The sequence below is a fragment of the Elephantulus edwardii genome, unplaced genomic scaffold (genome assembly GCF_000299155.1).
Source record: "Elephantulus edwardii isolate Elephantulus edwardi_28Jun2011 unplaced genomic scaffold, EleEdw1.0 scaffold00002, whole genome shotgun sequence".
Taxonomy (NCBI): Eukaryota; Metazoa; Chordata; class Mammalia; order Macroscelidea; family Macroscelididae; genus Elephantulus; species Elephantulus edwardii.
In genome coordinates this window covers 37,113,012-37,134,337 of record NW_006399752.1, presented here as the reverse complement: position 1 = coordinate 37,134,337, position 21,326 = coordinate 37,113,012, and the positions used below count along the sequence as shown (strand labels likewise).

General features: G+C 46.9%; 1 protein-coding gene across 1 annotated transcript in view; it reads left to right on the top strand.

Moving 5' to 3' along the window:
- Positions 1 to 21,326, top strand: part of CDC42BPB (CDC42 binding protein kinase beta (DMPK-like)) — a 131,025-nt gene that overhangs the window by 40,144 nt on the left and 69,555 nt on the right. The window contains exon 2 of the mRNA XM_006879087.1: positions 16,798 to 16,889. Within this exon, the coding sequence (XP_006879149.1) occupies positions 16,798 to 16,889 (92 nt within the window). The remainder of the gene's footprint in view (positions 1 to 16,797; positions 16,890 to 21,326) is intronic.

Sequence of the window (21,326 nt, the reverse complement as noted above, 5' to 3'; positions counted from 1 at the left end):
GTAGATCAAACATTCCCAGACCTCAACACAAAACAAAGACATCTTCCAGGATATCCTATGATATCTATTGGAAAACAAGAAGGTATCACATTCCTAGAAATCTGAGGCCTTTGGTCCCTCCTTATTCATTAGCATACTGCTTCCTGGAGTTGTTTACTGCAGAATGGATGGTCAAGCCAAGATAGGTGGGCCTGCTGTTTTTACAATGATTGCTGATCCTGCTTTGCAGGTTACCCAGGCCCTGACAATACATTTTGTTTTATATCATTCAGGATAAAACCCACGATGTCTGATCATCCCCTTATTGTACAGTGGTTTTCCCTTCACCCATTTGAATAAACTGTTATCTATTTATTAGTTCTTACTTCATCCCTCTTCTGGAAACCACCGAGGAGGATCTTGTCTGTGTACACACCGGTAGTGGACTTTGACCAGTGCTTGCCCTTTCATGCTGAATTATTGCACTCAGCACACTGGCCTCTAGATTCATAGATTCATACATGTGGTCATGTGGTGGTTTGTGAATTCTTTGTTTTTTTAATGTTGCATAGTACTCCATTGTGTGACTGTGTCATAGTTTAACAATTCATCTGTTAATGGACACTTGGATTGTTTACATTCTTTGCTCTTATAAATAAAGCTGCAATAAACATGGGTATGCAGTTTGGATTTATCAGGTCTTTTCACTTCGAATTTAGAATCTTCTTCAGTCTTAAACATTCAAGCTGAAAACAAATAAAAACGAAAGAACCCAGACAGATTGCCATTATAAAATTAATTTTTTTGTGCAGAGTTAACTTTTGGATTAGGGTACATGGTATTGGTTGTTCGTAGGTGCCATTGAGTTGCGTATGACCTCTAGTGACCCTGTGAACAACAGATCTGAACGCTGTCCTGTCCTGGGCCGTCCTCACTTCCTGACACACCTGAGCCCATTGCAGTCTGTCAGTCCACCTGGTTGAGGGTCTTCCTCCCCTTCACTGTGCTTCCAGCTTTCCAAGCATGATGTCCTTCACTATAGAGTCACCTCTCCTGCAAAGCCTCGCCAGCCTTGCCTCCAGGGAGCACTCTGGCTGCACCTTCTCCAAGATGTATATGTTTATTCTTTTGGCAGTCCATGAATGTTCAGTATTCTCCTCCAGCACTATTGTTCAAAGGCATCATTTTTTTCTCCTCTCATCCTTTATTCATTATTCAGCTCTCAGTGTAGCAAGTAATCTAAAAGACCATGGACTAAATCAGGCACACCTCAAACTAACATCATTGCTCCTTTGTAATATGGAGAGGTTCCTGACTGCAGACTATCCTAGTGTAATACGTCTCCTGATCTCCTGATTGCTAGTACCAAGTGTATTGATTGCTGGATCCAGGTATATGAAGTTGTTGACAGTTTCAGTCTTTTCTCCATCTGTCAGTTTGAAGAGGAAGGTGAGCCTGATTCAGCCATGATCTTTTCAGTTACTTGCTGTCCATCTGAGAGCTGGCTAGTGAATAAGAATGACAGAAGAAGAGTTGATGTCTTTAAGTTGTAGTGTTGGAAAAGACTGCTGACACGGACTGCCAAAAGAATGAGCAGGTATGTCTTGGTGTTTACTGGAGGCAAGAACAGAAAAGCTTCATCTCTCATACTTTGGTCATGCTGCCAGGAGAGACTGTTGATTGAAAAAGGATGTCATTCTTGGAAGGGTGGGGGGTCAGGGAAAGAGAGGAAGACTCCTATTAAGATGGATTGATGCAGTGAGTGCAGCACTGGGCTCATGTAGATGAGAGACCCTGAGAATGGCACAGGGCAGGACAGGGTTGAGATCTTAGATCTATTGTTCACAGGGTGGCTGTGAGTCGTATTTGACTCGTCAGCATCTGTCAACAACAGCATCTTGTCATCGCCTATTGGTCCAGTGGTGAGAAATTTTTCAGTCCCTATTGAAGCTGCAGTGTTTGATCTGCAGCGAGTGTTCCATATCCTCATTTCAGCAAGCAAAAGTGTGTCGCCTGCATAACGGAGGTTATTGATAATCTTCTTCAGTCCTGACACCACGTTCTTCCTCATAGAATCCACCTTCTCGAATAATTTGGTCAGCATATATATTGAATAGATACAGAGGAAGGATACAAACCTGATGCATACCTTTCTTAATTTTTTAAAATATTTTATTATAATTGTGATTTTAATGAAAGTTTTACAGAAAAGTTGGATACTAATTCATTTATTGTTGTACATTTTTCACCTCCCCCAGTTCTTTTTTTAAAAAAATATTTTTAATTTTAAACTACACAATATTCCCTTGTTCTGTTTTCACAACAGCTTATTGGTCTAGTTATAGATTTCGCATGATCAAGTGTTCTGGGATTCACATTCTTTTCAATGTTAAGGCATAGTTTGTTACAATGCATACAATTAAATGCCTTTGCATAGTCAATAAAACACATAGACAGTCTTCTGATATTCTTTGCTTTCAACCAGGATCCATCTGACATCAGCCGTGATACCCACAATGAAAGAGGTGCTACAGCCTCTTCTAAACCCCAGTTGAACTCCGGCAGTTCTCTATCTCCTGTTCTAGCTGTTTTTAAATGATCTTCTGCGTTTTGCTCACCTGTGATAATAATGATATTGTTTGACACTTTCTACGTTCTACTCAATCATCTTTCTTGAGAATGGGAAGAAATGTGTATCTCTTCCAGTCGCTTGCCCTCCAAATTTCCTGGCATAGGCTAGTGAGCACGTCTCTGGTACATTACAGTAACAACATAAACTTTTTTGGGGTTTGTATTGGATCCTTACCCCCGGCCCCCTTCTTTTTTATATCTATCTTGGCCAGCATAATCCCTAAAAGCAAGACGTTAACTTGGATGTCTTCTTAGGATCATCCCAAGTCTTTGAATTTGCAAGAACTTATTAGAAATGGCCCTCTGGCAAATCCTTAACACCGTCTTAGCACATAGTTGTTATTTTGTGCCACCAAGTCAGAACCAACTCATAGCTGACCTTTCGGTGGGTTTTCAGAGGCTGTAAATCACACAGAAGGAGGTGGAGACTGCCCGTCTTTCTCAGGAAGAGCGGCTAGCCGACTCACACTGCGTGCCTCTGGATTGGCAGTGCAACTCCTTACACTGTCCTTCACTCTTCTACCTTCTCAGGCATGATGTCTTTTTCCAAGGAATAGCCTCCCCTCTGACAACACGCCCAAAGTAAATGAGACGCACTTTCCCCATCCTTTCCTCTGAGAAGCATTCTGGTTGCACTTTTCCCAAAAACATACTTGTTTGTTCTTTTGACAGTCCATGGCTTATTCAGTACTCCAGCACCACAACTCAACGGCATCGATTCATTGTCCAGTTTCCAAATGCATAGCTAGCAGGCACCACATTTTATTCTACTCTTAACCAGCTTCCAGGGCTCAGGGCAGAGTGCCACAGTACCCTAAAGACACAGACAGTTGACCTGACTTGACCTTTCACTTCCAGAAATTTTGCCGCTTCCTCTCCGTGTGTTCAGGGGATCCCTGACTTTCTGGCCCATAGATTTCTTACCTGTGAAGTAGGAGAACAGTCCTGACCACCTTGGGTGGGTGGGGAACAGTAACCAGCCCCCTCTGTAGTCACTCAAGATGTGAGTGTCTTTAATGGCATTTGTACTAGGATGTGCTCTAAATTGGAAAGTTAGTGTTTCAAACTCATGGTCCGTTTAGGTCTCATCTTGAACTTGTCTTGTTAAAATGAAGTCAAATAAAATATAACAATCGTGAAAACTTTCCTATTAGAAATTATATTTCTTGCAGGAAGTGAAAATTTTTCCTACAGCAGTACGATAACTTATCTTACTGTATTTCTCTGAAACTTGTCTTCATCTCATTTTCTTTCTAGTAGCTTCGCTGAGCCTTTGAACAAGCGGAGAAGTGTGTGAAGTTTAAAGGCGCAGCCTGGTGGAAGCCTGTCTCAGTGCCTGGCTCAGGCAGAATTGTCACTTTACGTGACCTTCCTTGTTTTAAATTTATAAGGAAATTCTTAAACTAGGTGTGACGGAAAAAAAGAAGTCATGTGTGTCCCAGTGTGAAGGTAATTAGAATAATCAGAACACTGTGCCACGCCTTCAAGCCACTCACCCAAACCCAGGTCACCACTGCCTCTGACGCTGGTTGTGAACAGATTGAAGCTGTGAATAGTGACACCCCATCCGTTAGGAGCAAGGAGAGGAGGGTGAATAACTAGGTGTGGCCATTTGAATTTGGCAGGTATCATCCTGTTCCCCGTTTTAGTGTGGCACACTGCTGCCCAGATAGACTGCCTTGTCAGGGCTTTGTCCACTATGCAAAAAGACGATGTGCTCCCTGTGGAAGGATAGAACTACTCAGAATGTTTGGTTGACAGCCCACTGTCCCCTGGCCAGTGTAGCAAAGCTTCTGGGCCGCCCTACCAATCCAGGCATGCTCGTGGGCTCCAGGAAGCCACTTCTCAGAAGGATCCACCTTCTGGGTCTGTTGGGGGCCCTTACATGCACACCTCTTCAGTGCTCCTTAGTGCGACTTGCCTGATAGGCCATGATTGGCAGTGTTTGTATTCTCGCGTGCTGACTTAGCTCCTTCTAGAGTTTATTTAGTGATTTGACTTGTTTGCCTTGTGTTAAGGCTAACATGTAGGTTGTTGTTGTTGTTGTTGTTATGTGCCGTCGAGTCGCCTGTGACTCATAGTGACCCTGTGTACAACAGCCCTAAACTCCACTCTGTCCTGTGCCAATCGCACTGTCTCTGCCACTCCCATCCCAATTACCCCAGTCACTGAATCAATCCACCTCATAGAGGGCCTTCCTCTCCTGCGCCGTCCCTCCACCCTCCCAAGCATGATGTCCCTCTCTAAGGACCGGTCTCTCCTCACAACATGTCCAAAGTATGTTAAGTAGTATGATTATAACAGATACAGACTGAAATGATCAGCTTGTGACTAACCATCAAGGTACAGCTCTTCCTGTCCATACATGTAGAGTGACAAGGGAAGGCAGAAAAGAAGACTCAAGGAAGGAACACCCTTGAGTCAGAACTAACTCCTAGCAGACCCTCCCTTGGGCTTCTGAGGCTGTAAATCGAATGAGAGGCGGTTGCTCACCATTCTCCCCCAGAGACCTTGATGGATTAAAGCCCTGGTCTTTGTGTTAGCAGTGTAATAGCTCATGGACTACATCACCACCGCTCCGTGATAGGATTGATGGCCTACATACAGCATGGCCTCCTTGACTCTGAGACCGGAAGAACTGAATGGTGCCCCATGATCATTACTGGCCATTGTGATTAGAGGACCATAATAGATGGGTCCTGATCGAATGGGAGGAGAACGTGGAACAGAACCTCAAATTCTCAAAATACCCACACGTAACTGAACCCATTAGGACTCTAGTCCCCTCCAGACCTATTTCCCCAAATACTCTTTAAACATTGAGCCAAAAGTAGCACCAGGGGCCATTTTATCGCCAAAAAGCAGATGGATTCACAAAGAATATCACCCCTGAGGACTGTACTCCTTTAAAAATCATCTCTGAAAATTATGGTACATTGACATGATGGAATACTACGCAGCATGCAGGAATAATGATTTTGTAAATTACTACCTAACTTGGGAGGGACTGGAGAGCATTTGCGAAGTGAACTAACCAGACCATTATTGTAGAACGTGTATGCGGATCCAAGGGGTGGAGGGGAGGAGCAGAGGGGTGAGGATGGAAGGGCAGGGGGAGGGGCATAATCATAGGGTAGAACTGTTTGATGGGTGGAGGGGAAGGGTGGGTAAAGGAAATGGAAAGATCCAGTGTGAGAAACAATGTATACGAACTTTATAAGTAAGCCAGTATAAAATAAAAATTTTATTTATTTATTTTTTTTAAAAAAAACTTATCTCTAAGGCCAGGTGGTCAACAAAGACTTTAAACCAAAACTGAGGTAGTGAGCGGGCAGGGATCGTAGATGAGCGGACATGAGCAGCCAATGTGGAACTAGCCTGTTCATGTGCTGTGAAGATGTAGCGGATCCACTGGACAGTTTATGTTGAGTGGAAGCCCAGACATCTGGGTAAAAACTCACTGAGGGGAGCTCTGGTGGCCTAGTGGCAAGGGGCTGCAACTACAATCCCAGAGGCGCACGGTTCGAATCCACCAGATGCTCTGCCGGGGAAGGAGGGACAATCTCCTCCTGTACCAGTCAGATCTGATTTGACGGTACACGCACACAAAAATAATAAAATAAAAAAAATTTTCTTAAAAAAACTCACTGAAAACAGTGAAATGCTTCAGGTTGGCTTTTTTTTTTATGTGTATGTGTGTGTGTACGTACGTACGTGTGTATACACTGTCAAATCGGATCTGACTGTTACAGGAAGAGATTGTCCCTCTTTCTCCAGCAGAGCATCTGGTGGATTCGAACCGGGCACCTCTGGGATTGCAGTGCAGCTTCTTGCCACTAGGCCACCAGAGCTTCCCGGTTTTTTGTTTGTTTGTTTGTTTGTTTTTTAAGTAACATGAAACTCCTAAATGGTAGTTTCTCATCAGGTGCCATCAAGTTGACTGTGACTCATAGTAATTGAAACCTTGCCTTACCCTGTGCCATCGTCAGAGTCTCTGCCATCTCAAGCCCATCTCTGCTGTCAGTACAGCCCGAGGCTCTTCGCCTTCACTGACTTTGCACTTTTCTGAGCATAATGCCCTTTCCAAGCACTGGAGTCCTGACAACATGCCGGACCACGGAGACACAGTTTTCCCATTCTTAACTCCAAGGAGCACTCGGGTTGTACGTCCTCCAGGCTAGGTTTGCTCGTTCCTTTTCATTGTGCCATCGTATATACAGTACTCTTCCCAGCACCGTAAGGAAATTCTCCCTTGGTCTTCCTTATCCATAGTCCACCTTTGACATGCACACTCACCTTGCTCTTTAGCTCTTTAAAGACGTCCTTGGAAGCACATTTGCTCAGAGCAACGCAGCTTTTGACTTTTTGACAGCTGCTGCACATGGGTGCTGATTGTAGTTCTGTATTGAGTACTTACAGTATGCTGGGGGCCCCGCCCAGTGCTTGGAAAGGATGATCCAAGTTAACACTCCCTGTGATGGACTCTGAGATAAACACCCTTGTTCTGCCAGGCCCCGGGGCGGTGGAGTGTGTGGAATTAGCACCCCACCCCAGGACCCCGGGCCTGGTCACAAAGGATGTGCCATCTACTTAGCCAGAAAGATACATAAGAGCAAGACAGACCTGTTGCTGTTACGTCAGTTCTGACTCCCAGCAGCCCAGCAGGACACAGTGGAATGGCCCCGGAGCGTTTCCACGGCTGCAGTTTACAGAAGCAGACCACCGCATTGTCCTCTCCAGGAGCACCTGCTGGATCCATACTCACAACCCTGTGCCTCCCGGCCGGGTGTCTGACCACTGCGCTCTGCTCGGTAGTGGTGATCCTAGGAGAGCGTCACTTGTTTCTGGATTGGGTTTACTCCTGTGACCAGGCCTCTCAAAGGCGAGAGTGCATCCAGATGACACGTAGAGCTTTTCAAAACAGATTGGGTTTCTGGTGCGGCACTGTGGGGTGGGGCTCTTGTCTGACTAGTTCCCAGGTGTTGGTGATGATTGGGGTGTCACTTGGCACTATGTGGGGTGGTAAGTCTGTCTGCCCCTGAGGCCTGATTTTAGTCAGGTGAAGCTGGGGTGGGGAAAGGTCTTGAACCCACAGGAGAGGGTGTTTGAGAAATGGTGTGCACTGTGGGTGGAGCAGTGTCATTTGTGAAATGAGGGGCCCTCCCTCACCTGGAAGGGCTCTGACTAAGGGAGGACCCTGGGAGTTCTGTCCCCGTCTCTAGGTTGCTGCTGCCGCTGGTCTCAGGAGCAGACATGGACCGCCTTGTTCTAGGAGAACGATGACACGTGATCTCCGGAACAGAAAAAGTGCCTAACGGCACAGTGCTTAAGTACTAGCCTGCTGACTGAAAGAAAGGGTGGCGGTTCAGACCCCCTGAACTGCTCCCTGGCAGAGTTGTGGCAGACTGCTTCCGTGAGGACTCTTGGCGCTGGAACCCTGTGTCCTGTCTAAGTAGATGTAATAGCAGTGAGTTTGGAGTGTTCCTCTCTGACCGAGCCAGCACGGCTGTAGAGTGGAGTGAAGGTGTCCCAGGCAGGGAGTCTGCTTCTGAAAACCCAGAGTTGGACAAGGACCTGAGAGACCACAAGTGAGGGTGCTCATGTGAGGGGAGCCAGAGGATGAGGGGGGTGAGGCTGAAAGACTGGACACTGGTGCAGGGAGGCCAGGGCTGTAGAACAGTGAGAGACAACAATGGCTCCAGGGACAAGAAAGATGACCAAGCCTGGCTGACGGGGTGTGTCAGGAAAGGTCCGGGAGTTTCCTCAGATAATGACACCGAGTGGGCAGCTAATGTGTGTGAGGTGCTGCTGCCCAGCCCCCCTGAGCCCCTCACGGGCCACCTCCATCTGTAGCCCCCATGGGTCGTCTGACTGGCACGTGGCAGGTGCCTGGGGCATGGCTGTTTGTAGCTTATAGTGTTTGTCAGTGGAGTGTGCAAAAGGGTCACTTTACTCTTCCTAAAAGTTATAATGAGGGGTATGGGTGGTCTCCCGGTTCCTGTCATCGTAAGATTAGCCATTGTCTCTACATGGTCGTAGACCTGTGCTCTCCAGTCTGCCTGGTCCTTGGCTGGCCTCCTCCAGACTGTGAGGCTCAGTGCTAGAGAAGCAATGACTCTCCATTGGCGTTCTGGTCAAGTAATCTGGCTTATCAACATCTGGAACGTTTTACGAGTAAGGCTATGTCACCCCACCAAACGAAATTCATAAAATATTCTAACACTTCACCTTGAAGAGCGTCCGAGCAATACATGAAGTGACACTGACAGGTTGAAAATGATTTTTAAAAATGTGATTGCCTGGCTTCCTTCCAGTTGCATTTATCTGTAATTGCTTTGAAATAGACGGGTTCTCCCACCCCCACACCTTTGCCTCCTGTGGACTGGGGGCTCTGCGCTGTCATTCTCTGAACACACAGTATTGCATTAGAATCTGAAAAGGAAAAAGAATCTGGTCTCTTCCCACAAGTAGATGCCGCAGTGTTACTGGCAGTTTGGTTGAGCTTTCCAACCACCACACCCCTCCCAGTCCACTGGCTTGTGCCTGGGTCTTTGCTGCCCCTGTACATGGTTCTCTGCTCATCACATTCTCCAGGCTCAGACCTAAACGTCCCTCTCAAATGACTTCTCTCCACCCACCCATGACAGGCATGAGGGTTCTACCCCCAGAGCCTGTCCTGAGTGCCAACTCCTCCTCCGCCTCCAACACCATCCTCGACATTCTGAGCCACCATTGTCACCACCTGCCTGCTTTGCCCTCCTCATCTCCAGCCTTACTCTGACACAGTCTGCTTTCCAAATTACAACAGCTACAGCATTTTAAAAAAGAGAAAGAATATCTGTACGTGTGTGTGTGTGTGTGTGTGTGTGTGTGTGTGTATTTTAAAGTTTGAGATAGTCCCAAAATTACAGTGAAGCTTCGAGTAACTGTACAGAAGACTCTCCCCCAACCTGGCAGCTGTTTGAGAGAGAGGTGTTTCTGCGATCGCCTTTTATCCAGAATACCAAGTGTGGGTTTCCTCTTAGCAGGGCTGCTCTCCGTAACTGCAGGAGCCTTCAGATGCAGGAACACGACAGCACTGCCTCACTGCCTTCAGATCCCCACGCCTGGTGGGGGGGCACAGCCTGCGAGGTTCTGTCTTTGTCGCCGAGGAGCCCTCCCGTCCAGAGCACTGTGCTTCCTTGTCCTTGCGCTGTCCACCTGCTCTTCCGCTGTGTCCGAGTGCTGCCTCTGTGATGGCTGCCCTTCATAGAGTGCCAGCTCAGAGCACTCAAGTGCTCTCCCTTCCATGCAGTTGTCACAGCATCCCGGACATAAGGCTGTTCCATTTCCACAGCTGAGAACGTTGAGGCTCACCGTGGTGGCTTCTACGGGAGAGACAGGGTTCAAAGTCAAGCCCAAATGATTTTGCACTATGCTCACCCTTTGTTGTGCTCTTGGGATCTTTTGTTGTATTGAGACAGTACACAAGCAGGTCGTGCACTAATGTGTGCATATGCAGTTCATTGGAATTGATCACATTTTCGGAGTTTTATGACCACTCTCATCCTCCTTTTCTGAGTGGCCTCAAGCCCTCCATAGCATAAATTCACTGGCTCCTAAGAATCCTGGCTAATCATTCCAGTTGCTGTTGTCAGTTTGATTCTGTACAGATGGCTCTTAAAAGAGCTTAATGCTGAAAGCAGACCTTTCTTACCAGTTAAGCTAAACTATTGTTTGATTCTGCAAGTCCAAATTGAAACTGAAGAAAATTAAAAGTCCACAAGAACCAAAATATGACTTTGAGTTTATTCCTCCTAAATTTAAAAACCACCTCAGGAATAGATTAGAAGCAGTGAACACTTGATCAGAGCCCGGATGAGCTGTGGGATGACATCAAGGCTGCCATCCATGAAGAAAACAGGAGGCCACTACAGAGATTGGGGGTGGGGTGGGGGCAAAGGAATGACCAAGATGACTGTCAGAGGAGAGTCTGAAAATTGCATTAGAACATCGAGAAGTCAAAACAAAGGGAAGAAATGCTGAAGTAAAATAGAAGACTCCAAAAGACAACTCAGGAAGGCAGAAAAGTACAATGAAATGTCCAAAGAGCTGGAGTCAGAAAGAAAAAAAGCAGAACACCGCTTGGCATTTCTGAAACTCAGAGAACTGAAAAACACATCCAAGCCTCTAATTACAATACTGAAGGATGCATTGGGCAAAATCCTGAACGATCCAAAAAGCATCAAAAGAAGACAGTCTTAGAAGGGGAATTGAAGGAGAGCGGAGGGAGGAAAGTGTGCATACATGAATGAGTGAATAATTTTTAAAAAGAAGATAGAAGGAATGGTTGAGTGACTGTGCCAGAAAGAATGGACTGACCAGGAACCATTTCAAGAAGTAGGTATGATGAAGAACCAGTTCAGGCTGCCTTGAAGGCACTGACAAGAAATAAGGCCCCAGAAATTGATGGGATCCCAGTTGACATATTCCAACAAACACATGCAGCCCTGAACGTGCTTACCAGTCTTTAAGCCAAGAAATCTGACTGGAAGAGATCCGTATTTGTTCCCATTCTCAAGAAAAGAGGCCCAACAGAATGTGGAAGCTATCACAGTATCACTACTATCACATGCAAGCAAAATATTGATGAAGATTATTTTAAAATGGCTAGAGCAGTACATTAACAGAACTTCTAAGAATTCAAGCCAGATTTAGAAGAAGCGGTAGCACCAGAGATACCATTGCTGATGCCAGATGGATCTTTTCTTCCTCAAATGTAACTTACCATATATCCAGTCTAGTAGTTACCAAAAGTGTTCCTGTGAGTGAAACTACAGCATCTTGGAAAGGATAGAGGGAGAGCAAACATTTCCCAAAACACTTTCTTTACATAGTTTCTATTACTATATATTTTCTTTCAGGTGTTCAAAAAGTTGAGAGAAGCTCAAAAGGTTTACAAGACTTAACACCTGTATTCTTTCTTTCTGGAGAAAGCAAGGGAGCTGTAGTGGCCTGGTGGCAAGAAGCTGTGCTGCAATCCCAAAGGTGTGCAGTTTGAATCCAGCAGATGCTCCGCTGGAGAAGGAGGGGCACCCTCTTCCTGTGCCAGTCAGATCCGATTCGATGGTGCACACCAACCACCTCCCCTCACCCCCCAAAAAAGGCTGAGAAAGAATAGATGAAGTTCTTATTCCTTATATGCATAAAGAATTTTCTACAGGCATAAGAACTATGATGGGAGGTCTTATGTCTAGTTGTTAGTAGGAGCCATTGAGTATGACTCCTAGCGCACCAGTGAACAACAGATCCGAACACTGCCCTATCCTGTGCCGTCCTCATCATCTCTGCAGTCACTGTGTCACTCTGTTTCACTGAAGGTCATTCTCTCTTTCGCTGACTCTCCACCTTTCCAAGCATGAGATCTCTTTCCAACGAATAGCCTGTCCTGTCAGCATACCCAAAGTATGTGAGATGAAACTTCATTATCTTTGCCTCCAAGGAGCATTCTTGCTGCATCTTCTCCAGAACATGTGTGTCTGTTTTGAGAATGGGATATTCCGTACTCCTTCAACACCTCAGTTCAAAGGCATCAGTTCTTCCGCCAGATGGATCGTGACTGAAAACAGAGAATACTAGGATGCCTGTCTATGTTTTATTGATTCTGTAAAGGCATTTGATTGTGTGGATCACTGCAGTTTATGACTAACATGGAGAAAAATGGGAACTCCAGACCACTTAATTGTGTTCATGCAAAACTTAGACCTAGACCAAGGGGCTGTTGTCTGAACAGAAGAAGGGAACAACACTGCATGGTTTAAAACCAAGAAAGGTGTGTGTCAAGATTGTGACCTTTCTCCATACCTAGTCAATCTGTGTGCTGAACACCTTATTCAAGAAGCTGGACTTAATGAAGAAGAATGTAGCATCAAGAATGAGGGAAGAGTCATCAACAACCTGTATTATGACATGACTTAGCTTACTGAAAGCAAAGAGGACTTGAGGCACTTGCTGAAGAAGATCAGAGACTACAGTCTCGAATATGGATTACATTTCATTATCAAGAAAACAAAAGTCTTTAACCACTTGGCCAATAGGCAACACTATGATACATACATGAAAATAAGACTGAAATTGTCAATGTTTTCATCTTCCTTGGATCCACAGTCCACAAACATCCTTGGTCCTAGCAGTCAGAAGATCAGGAGATGTATAGTCTTGAGAAGGTCTGCTGCCAGGGGCCTCTCCAAAGTCCCGAAGAGTAATGATGTCTGTGTAAAGACTAAGGTGTACCTGATTCCAGCCATGCTTTTTCCAGTCACCAGCTATGCATCTGAGAACTGGACAGTGAAGACTTAATCAGAAGACTCGTCAACAACCTGTGTTACGCAGGTGACACAGCTTTGCTTGCTGAAAGTGAAGAAGACCTGAAATACTTGCTGTAGAATCTTAAAGACTGCAGCCTTCAATATGGCTTATATCTCATCATCAAAAAGACAAAAATTCTCCCTGTTTGGCTAATAGGCCACACTGTGTTAGATGGAGAAAGAATTGAATTACCAACAATTTCATCTTTCTTGAATCTACAGTCAAGACACTTGATACCAGCAGTGAGGAGATCAGAAGACATACTGCCTTGGCTAGTGGTAAGAAGCTGTGCTGCAATGCTGAAGGCATGTTGTTCAGATTCACCAGCTGCTGCACAGGAGAAAGAAGGACAGTCTCCTCCCTCTGCAAACCCACTGGAGGGTCAGCTCTAGGTCTATTCTGACTCAACAGTACACAACAACAAAAACAACAGGAACCTTTCTGAAGTTCTGAGGGACGGTAATGTCAGTTTAAAGACTAAGGTGCACCCAACCTGATCCTTAGTCCTTTCAGTTACTTGTTAAGCATCTGAAAGTTGGACAATGAATGACAGAAGAATTGACTGCCTTTGAGTTGGAGTGTTAAAGAAGAGTGCTGCATATCCCGTAAACTGGCAAAAGAACAAACAACTATGTCTTGGAGAAAGTGTCTCTTCAGAGGCAAGGATGGTGCAACTTCATCCCATACACATTCAGCAGGTTGTGAGGAGCAGCCAGTTCTTGGAAAAGTACATCATGCGTGGTAAGTGAAAGTGAAGAAAACCCTCACTAAGATGGATTGACGCAGTGACTGTAACATTGGGCTCAGGTCTGTTGGAGATGAGGAGGATGGCATGGGACACGGCAGGGTGCAGACACACTGACTTGACCGCGTCTAACAACATTGTTGTAAGAAATCTTCTTGGGGATATTTTTGGCTTAAGGCTTAAAGAATATCTCAGGGGTTTATCCAAGTTCTGTGGTTCCAAAAGGTCTGGGGTCCATGAGAATGTTAATTTCTCTTCTGCACTTCCCTTCTTTTCATCACATTATTCTATGTAGTCTTTCATCAAAAGGTTCCGCAAACTAGCCAGGCTTCAAAACAGGTCAGAATTGGATGCTGAGGGGACTGTGGTTTCTCCAGGTCAGTCACTAACTTTCCTTCCTGCTCAATCTCTTGTATTAGCAAATCTTAGCTAAACAGTGAATTGTAAATTAAATTTGCTTTGGATCCACAATCAACACTCATGATAGCACCAGTAAAAAAAATCAGAAGACCCTACAACCAGGAGATGATAAAAGAAATGAATGGGACCATCTAAAAATCAAATCCCTGTGCACATCCAAAAACTGCTCCAGCAGGGTAAAAAGGGAAGTCATAGACTGGGGAAAAATATTTGGCAATGACATGTCTGATAAGGGACTTATATCTAGAATTCATAGAATACTCGAGAGCCACAAGAAGATAAAGGTAAACAACCCCATTGAAAAATGGGCACAGGATATGAACAGACACATCACCAAAGACATTCAGATGGCAAACACATGAAGAAATGTTCAAAATCCCTAGCTCTAAGAGAGATGCAAATCAAAACAACTATGAGATATCAGCTTACCCCAGTCAGAAGAACAAAATTCAGTAGAGCAGCAGACAACAAATACATCCAAGGTGTGGAGAGAAACTGGAACCCCTTATTCACTGTTGGTGGGAGTGCAAAATGGTGCAACCGCTATGGAAGGCTGTATGGCGCATTCTCAAAAAGTTGCAAATAGAAATACCATTTGACCCAGCAATTCCATTACTGGGAATATACCCCAAAGAAACCAGAACCGCTACCCAAGCAGATACATGCGCACCCATGTTTATTTCTGCTTTGTTCACAGTATCAAAGAGTTGGAAACAACCCAGGTGCCATTAACAAACTAATGGATAGAAAAGCTCTGGTATATTCACACAATGGAATACTACGCTGCATTGAAAAACAAGGAACTCATGAAATATTATTCAAAATGGGTGACCCTGGAGGACATTATGCTGAGTGAAGCATCTCAGCCACAAAAGGACAAATACTGCATGGTGCCACTGTTGTAAAATGGGACTGACATCGGGGTTTGGGAGAAACCTAAGAAAAGAGGGGATAAATAATGTATACTTCATTGAAACCCATGAGGGAGAGAACTGTTGAAAAGGAATATATGATTAGGTATTATTTTTATGACAAGATTCCAGAAAAAGAGCTGCATAGTAAAGTGGACTGTGGACTTGGGGGAGGGGCGGGATGGGATTATATAACAATGAAAGTTTTTCTTTTCAAAGAGAAAAGCGAACTGGGGGAGGGGTGAGCGGGGAGGAAAATGTGCAACAATGAATGAATGGGGGGAAATTTAAAAAAAATTAAATGGGAAGAATATACTGTAAAAAAATATGTATTCTTTTTTAAAAAGAAAGACATTAGAAGACATGTTGCAGAGGGAAAATCTGATGGCCAAGACCTCTTTAAAGTGCTGGAGTACCAAGGTTGCTTTAGAGGTGCGCCTGACCCAAGCCGTGGTGTTTCACTTGCTTCCTGTGTACCTGAGAGTTGGACAGTGACTAAGGATGACAAAAGAAGCCCACGTTTGAATCGTAGTGTTGGCAAAGCAGCTGTGCCATGGACTGCCGAAGAAGCAGACCTACCTGTCGTGGACGAAGTGTACCCCGGGGAGTGCGCCCATGAGGATGCTCTTCAGAGGCAAAGATGTTGAAACTTCACGTCCCATTCTGTGGGCGTGTTGTCAGGGGAAGCCCGCCCTTGGAAGAAGACATCAAGCTGGGAAAGGTGGAGCGTCCGGGAAGGGGAAGGCGACCCTCACAAGATGGATTGGTGAAGTGGTGACCGGAACACGGTGGGGAGCAGGGGAGGTTGTTCAGACGGTGCCAGACAGGGCGATGTCCAGACTTGTGGTTTGTAGGGTTCATCTCATCAACAGCAATACAAACTGTGAACATTGGGTTGAGTTAGTGTACTTCACTGTAGAAAAACTATATCTGAAAATGGACACATGAAGTCATGGCTTATTTGGAGAAATGAAACTTATAGTATGGCAAATCTTAAAGGATTAGTGGATTTGAGAAAAGATCTAGGTAACAAATAAAAAATGAGCATTAAGGGTTTGGACTTGAGCCTGGAAATGAGAGTAGAAGCAGGCGGCAGAGATTGTGCTGACTTGTGTGCCTGTCCACGGGCACAGGATCTAGTGGTGAGGGCTCCGCCGGGTGGAGTCCAGGCCTTGCCACTCACTGCGTCCCTGGAGCAAAGTCACCTGCTCCAACAGAATCCTGGCTCCACCTTCTCACCTGTAAAATCTGGATGATGAGGAGGATGGCATTAATCTCAAAAAGTTGGTGTGAGGAGTATGTAAGGGGAAGTGTGAGGTGACGGCTCCTGAGCATGTGGCTCTCGGAGAATGACTCCGGTGCCCAGGGGTACAGCTGGCACTTCTGAGAATGCCGTTGTCTTGGCCGCTGTCCCAGCTGCCCTTGTGGCACCAGCGTAGGCAAGTGGAGCTTGGAGCGCACTCACCTGTCGCGATGGTTCCTGGAAGGGGCCCCCTAGCAGGTGCTTTCTCAGTCAACACATCTTGGCTGTAGCGTTCTGACAAGGACATCTTTGTTGTATTTGTTGCATAAGGGAGTTTGTAATGTGATTTAATCATGAAAAATCCACACTTGTTTAGTTGAATATTGATTTTCTAAAATGTCTCAGATATTAAACACCTAGGAAAGTACATCTTTTAAAAATGGTAACTCGGTGGCCTCCCCAGTGGATTAATTTTTTTTTCCTGAAGTGGACTAAATGACTCTTTTCTTCTTTCTTTGTAGCAAAGCCATTCACACAGCTGGTGAAGGAGATGCAACTGCACCGGGAAGATTTTGAAATCATTAAAGTGATCGGAAGAGGAGCTTTTGGCGAGGTAAGAGGCACTTCAGTGGGCTCATCTCTGTTAGCTTGCTCTGAAGTAGCAACTCCCATCTACACATAGTCCTCACTTAGCGCCGTGATTCCATTCCAGAGACGGTGCTTGTTTGAAAGTTGGCATCGTATGAAAATGGTGCCTGACTAAGTCACATCACAGAGTGGAGCTTAACTGCATCATTATGTACCATAAATGTCACCAGTGCCTAAGTGCCAAATTACAGCATTATGTAACTACCAGATGTCATTACAGTGACCTAACCGCTGAGGATCGTGGGCCAGGCAGGTAGACCTGCCACTTCATCACTCATTGGCCTTGGGAGGTGAACCCATCACTTAGCCTTCACTAGAGAAAACCAGGATTACTCTTGCCTTGAGCCTCAGCATTCATTACTGCCATATGTACTGTGTTAATAGGCAGAATCACTAGAGAGGCTTTTTACTCTTGACCTAAATGCAGAATGTTAGGTAACAAGACAGTCGATAAGTGAGGAAGAGGTCGGTGTAACTTTGTTGTTAGGCTCGTGCTCTGGGATTGGTTGTGACTTACGGTGACCCTGTGGACGACAGAACAAAGTCCTGGCTGGTCCTCCCCTGTCCTCGGTCACTGCTGTGTTTGCTCGCATTGCTCCAGCCGCTCTGTCAGTTCCTCCTGTACAGGGCCTTCCTCTGTTTCACTCTCTGACCACACACGACATTCCTCCCCAGGAGCTGGTCACTCCTAAGGTAGTATGTCCAAAACCCCATGTGAGACAGCCTTACCATCCTTGTTCTTAAGGAGCTTTCTAGCTGTACTTTTTCTTAAAAGTTAAATCTTTTTGTTCTTCATGTGGTCCATGTTTTAAGCTTTTCTAATTAACTTTGGGATAATAAGTTGTTAATATCAGCTGGAGAAGTCTTACTGGACAAAATCCAAAAGAACTGAGAAGAGAAAAACAACAAAAGTTTGTGACAGACTAATTACCCCGTGTGTTAGGAAGAAACCAAAAAGAGTTTCTTACAGACTTAAAAGTTTCCAAAAGTGCATTTGTTTATTGAAAACTTTCTCAATAATCATACCCTGAAACGTGTAGGGAGGCCAGAGTCCTGGCCACTTTCACCACGTGCAGCTGGCCTGGCCTCTGTTTTCGAACTGTTTCCTACTCGAGGGAAGAGGGCGGGTGATTGGAAATTCAGCAGGAGCGGTTTATGCTCTTCTAGACAACTGGATAAGGGGGTGGTGGAGTGTAGAGCACGCTGGGGGGCAGAGTCTGGGCCTTTGTAAACCGCCACCATTCTTGTGAGACCCCAGTGCCGTCCAGCAAGGGCCCAGGACAAGTTGAGCTTCCCTCTCAGCCAGCTGCAGGCTGTGGCGTCTCACAGCCACATCTAGGGCTCTGCTTCTTAAACGTCAAGTCTAGGAACGCCTCTGTTAATCTTTACTTTCGGCTCTGAGGCTAGAGAGCTGTTCTCCAGAGTTACTGCTGGCCCCTCAAACACAGAAAGCCCAGTGCTTTGTCTTGACTCTGTCTGAGAGTTAGCCTACTGGGCATCCCCCTAAAATGCCTTAAAATGTGAGGTACAGGCCCTGCATTTTACATCGCAGAGACATGAGGAAAGCAAAGCTGTCATTTGACGATCTCCTCTTTGCTCCGAGGTGTCTCGGTGTATGATTACTGAGTCGAAGACAAGCCCATTATCTGTCTCAGAAGATCTTGTCAGGTTGTGAGGAAGCACTGCTGACACCTGCTTTACCTGCAGGAGTGTCGGGAGGGCGCAGCGGGCGCCAAGCGTGGGGAGCCGTCCAGGTCCCCGGGCACACCCTTTCCTTGGAGGAGCTCTCTGCTTGTGCCCCTGCACCAGCCTTCTTCACACCCATCTCCTTCCCTCGCCTTCAGAACTGCCCTGTGCGCCCCCTCCACCCCCCGAGAGTCGGAGGGGAAGCAACCATCCCCAGCTGTTGCCCTGGCATCACAGAGCGGCTGGCTTGGAGGGCACCTTGTCCTCTTACCCAGCAGCTCCTGCAGTGCCCATCTCAGGCTGGCCAGGCCTCCGCCATTTCTGCCAGCTAGCCCCAGCTCCAGCCTGTCCTGGCTGAGCCCACTTTGCTAAGAGCTGGCACGAAACCAAGCGAAGCCCATTACCGTGAAGTCGGTTCCATCTCACAGCAGCCCCACTGAACAGATCAGAACTGGGCTGTGAGGGGCACAGGAGTGCCTGTCGCATCTCACCCCTGTGGACCACCAGCCTTTTAGACACATCTGAGCACTTTAATCCCTTTGCCACCAGGGGCCCTTGGGTTTGAACTTTCTGGAGTGTGTTCTGACTCATAGTGACCCTCCAGGAAAGACATGGGCCATCTTCTCAAGGGCCCTGTGCATTTGGACTGTTAGGGTTGCAGACCACATCACCAGACAGGGAGCTTTACTTTAAAAATACTAAGATATAATTAACATAAAATGGACGACTTGAGCTGAGCGTACAGGTGATGCGTTTCCACAGGCATCTGCACCTATGTGGCCAGCACCCCACCAGGTGCAGAGCATTCCTGTCCCTCATGGAAGTTCCTTCCTGTTTATTTCCAGACACCCTGAGCCCCAGGCAGCCACTCTTTGATGGGCTCAGCCAGGAACTGTTTATTTCCTGGGGAAGACTCAAGTCCTCCCCCCACCCCCCCAGAAGTGTACATGCTCGCGCAGTTGGGGTGTCACCTGATGGTGGTGGAATGTGGTTATGAACGAGGTTCTTCCTCAGTGTGAAGGATACAGCCTTCACCTGTCAGCACCAGTCAGTCAGGAGACACCTCTCCTGGCCGTCCTAGTGCCAGGAGCTGTCCAGGCCCCGGAGGCAGAGGTCACTGAGCCTGGGCCGCTTGGTCAGCACGGTCCACAGTGTCAGGAGGTTGATGTTAGAGACGGAAGAAGAGAGGGCGGGAGAGGAAAAGTGAAAGAATGAGAATTGCTTTGCCAAAATACTTGACTATTTTTAGCATTCTTCCTTGCCAGAGAACTTAATGTAAAACTCAGTTTTACGAGTTTCAAAGAGAATCACTTCGCTCACCTCTCCCTCTCCTTCCAGATGGCCTCCCCGCCCAGGCCTCTGCTCGTCCGGGCTCTTCACTGTCCTTCTCGCCCTCCATCCTGATCCACTCCCTGCACTGACCTCTGTCCCCCAGGACTCTTCCCATCTCCTCTAGCCTGTCTGCGGCTGCTGAGGCACGCTGCGCCTCCACCCGCTCACCCCTGCACGGGGCAGGGCCCCCCCACACGAGCGAGGCCACAGTGCTGTGGACCCCCTGCACAACGAGGGGAGATGGTGTCTCCTCAAGCTCAGGCCACACTACCACTCACCCCTGCACCAGGCGAGGTGCCCTCTCATCCCTCAGCCGCACCACCACTCACCCCTGCACCAGGCGAGGTGCCCGTGCATCCCTCAGCCACACCACCACTCACCCCTGCACCAGGCGAGGTGCCCTCTCATCCCTCAGCCACACCACCACTCACCCCTGCACCAGGCGAGGTGCCCTCTCATGCCTCAGCCGCACTACCACTCACCCCTGCACCAGGCGAGGTGCCCTCTCATCCCTCGGCCGCACCACCACTCACCCCTGCACCAGGCGAGGTGCCCTCTCATGCCTCAGCCGCACTACCACTCACCCCTGCACCAGGCGAGGTGCCCGCTCATGCCTCAGCCACACCACCACTCACCCCCTGCACCAGGCGAGGTGCCCGTGCATCCCTCAGCCGCACTACCACTCACCCCTGCACCAGGCGAGGTGCCTGCTCATGCCTTAGCCACACTGCACTAGGCGAGGCCGGCCTCCTGCTTCCCACCTGCCGTGCGCCAGCATTGTGGACCCCCATGTGTTACCGCTGCTGCCCCACGCCCTCGCTGGGCTGTTTTCCAAATCCTTTCCTGAAGCGGACCCCGGATCTGCTTCTCTGCCCTGCAGGTCCTGAGCCATCCAGAGGCCAGACACCACCTTTGCCAGTGGTGGGACCAGGATATTTTTCACAAGAAACCCTTGAGGTATTTTTTCTTACTGATCAGCCAGGGATGGGAGGATCTGCTCCCACTTCTCTGCTGACCTTCCAAGAATCCCTTTTTCAAAGAGGAAACAAAGCTCTTTGGAAGCAGTTTTCAGTTTGTAGAACTCAGGATACTTCCAGAACAGCAGTCTGACCTCTTCCCCAGAGTCTGTTAACATTTGTCGGTTTGGTGTGTTCCCACTCTCTCAATCTCTTCCTCCTCCCCTGTTCGGTTTTGTTTGAAACCACTAAGAATAACTTGTCTGTCTTGACCCTTTACCCCTAATACTGCAGTGTCTGTTTTCTAAGAAGTCAGGGTAGACTTTTACACAATAGCAGTTTCATTTTCTTTTTTTTTAAATTTTCTATATTATATTTTATTAATTTTCATAAACATTTACAGAGATTTTGGGTTTCCATTCATTCAT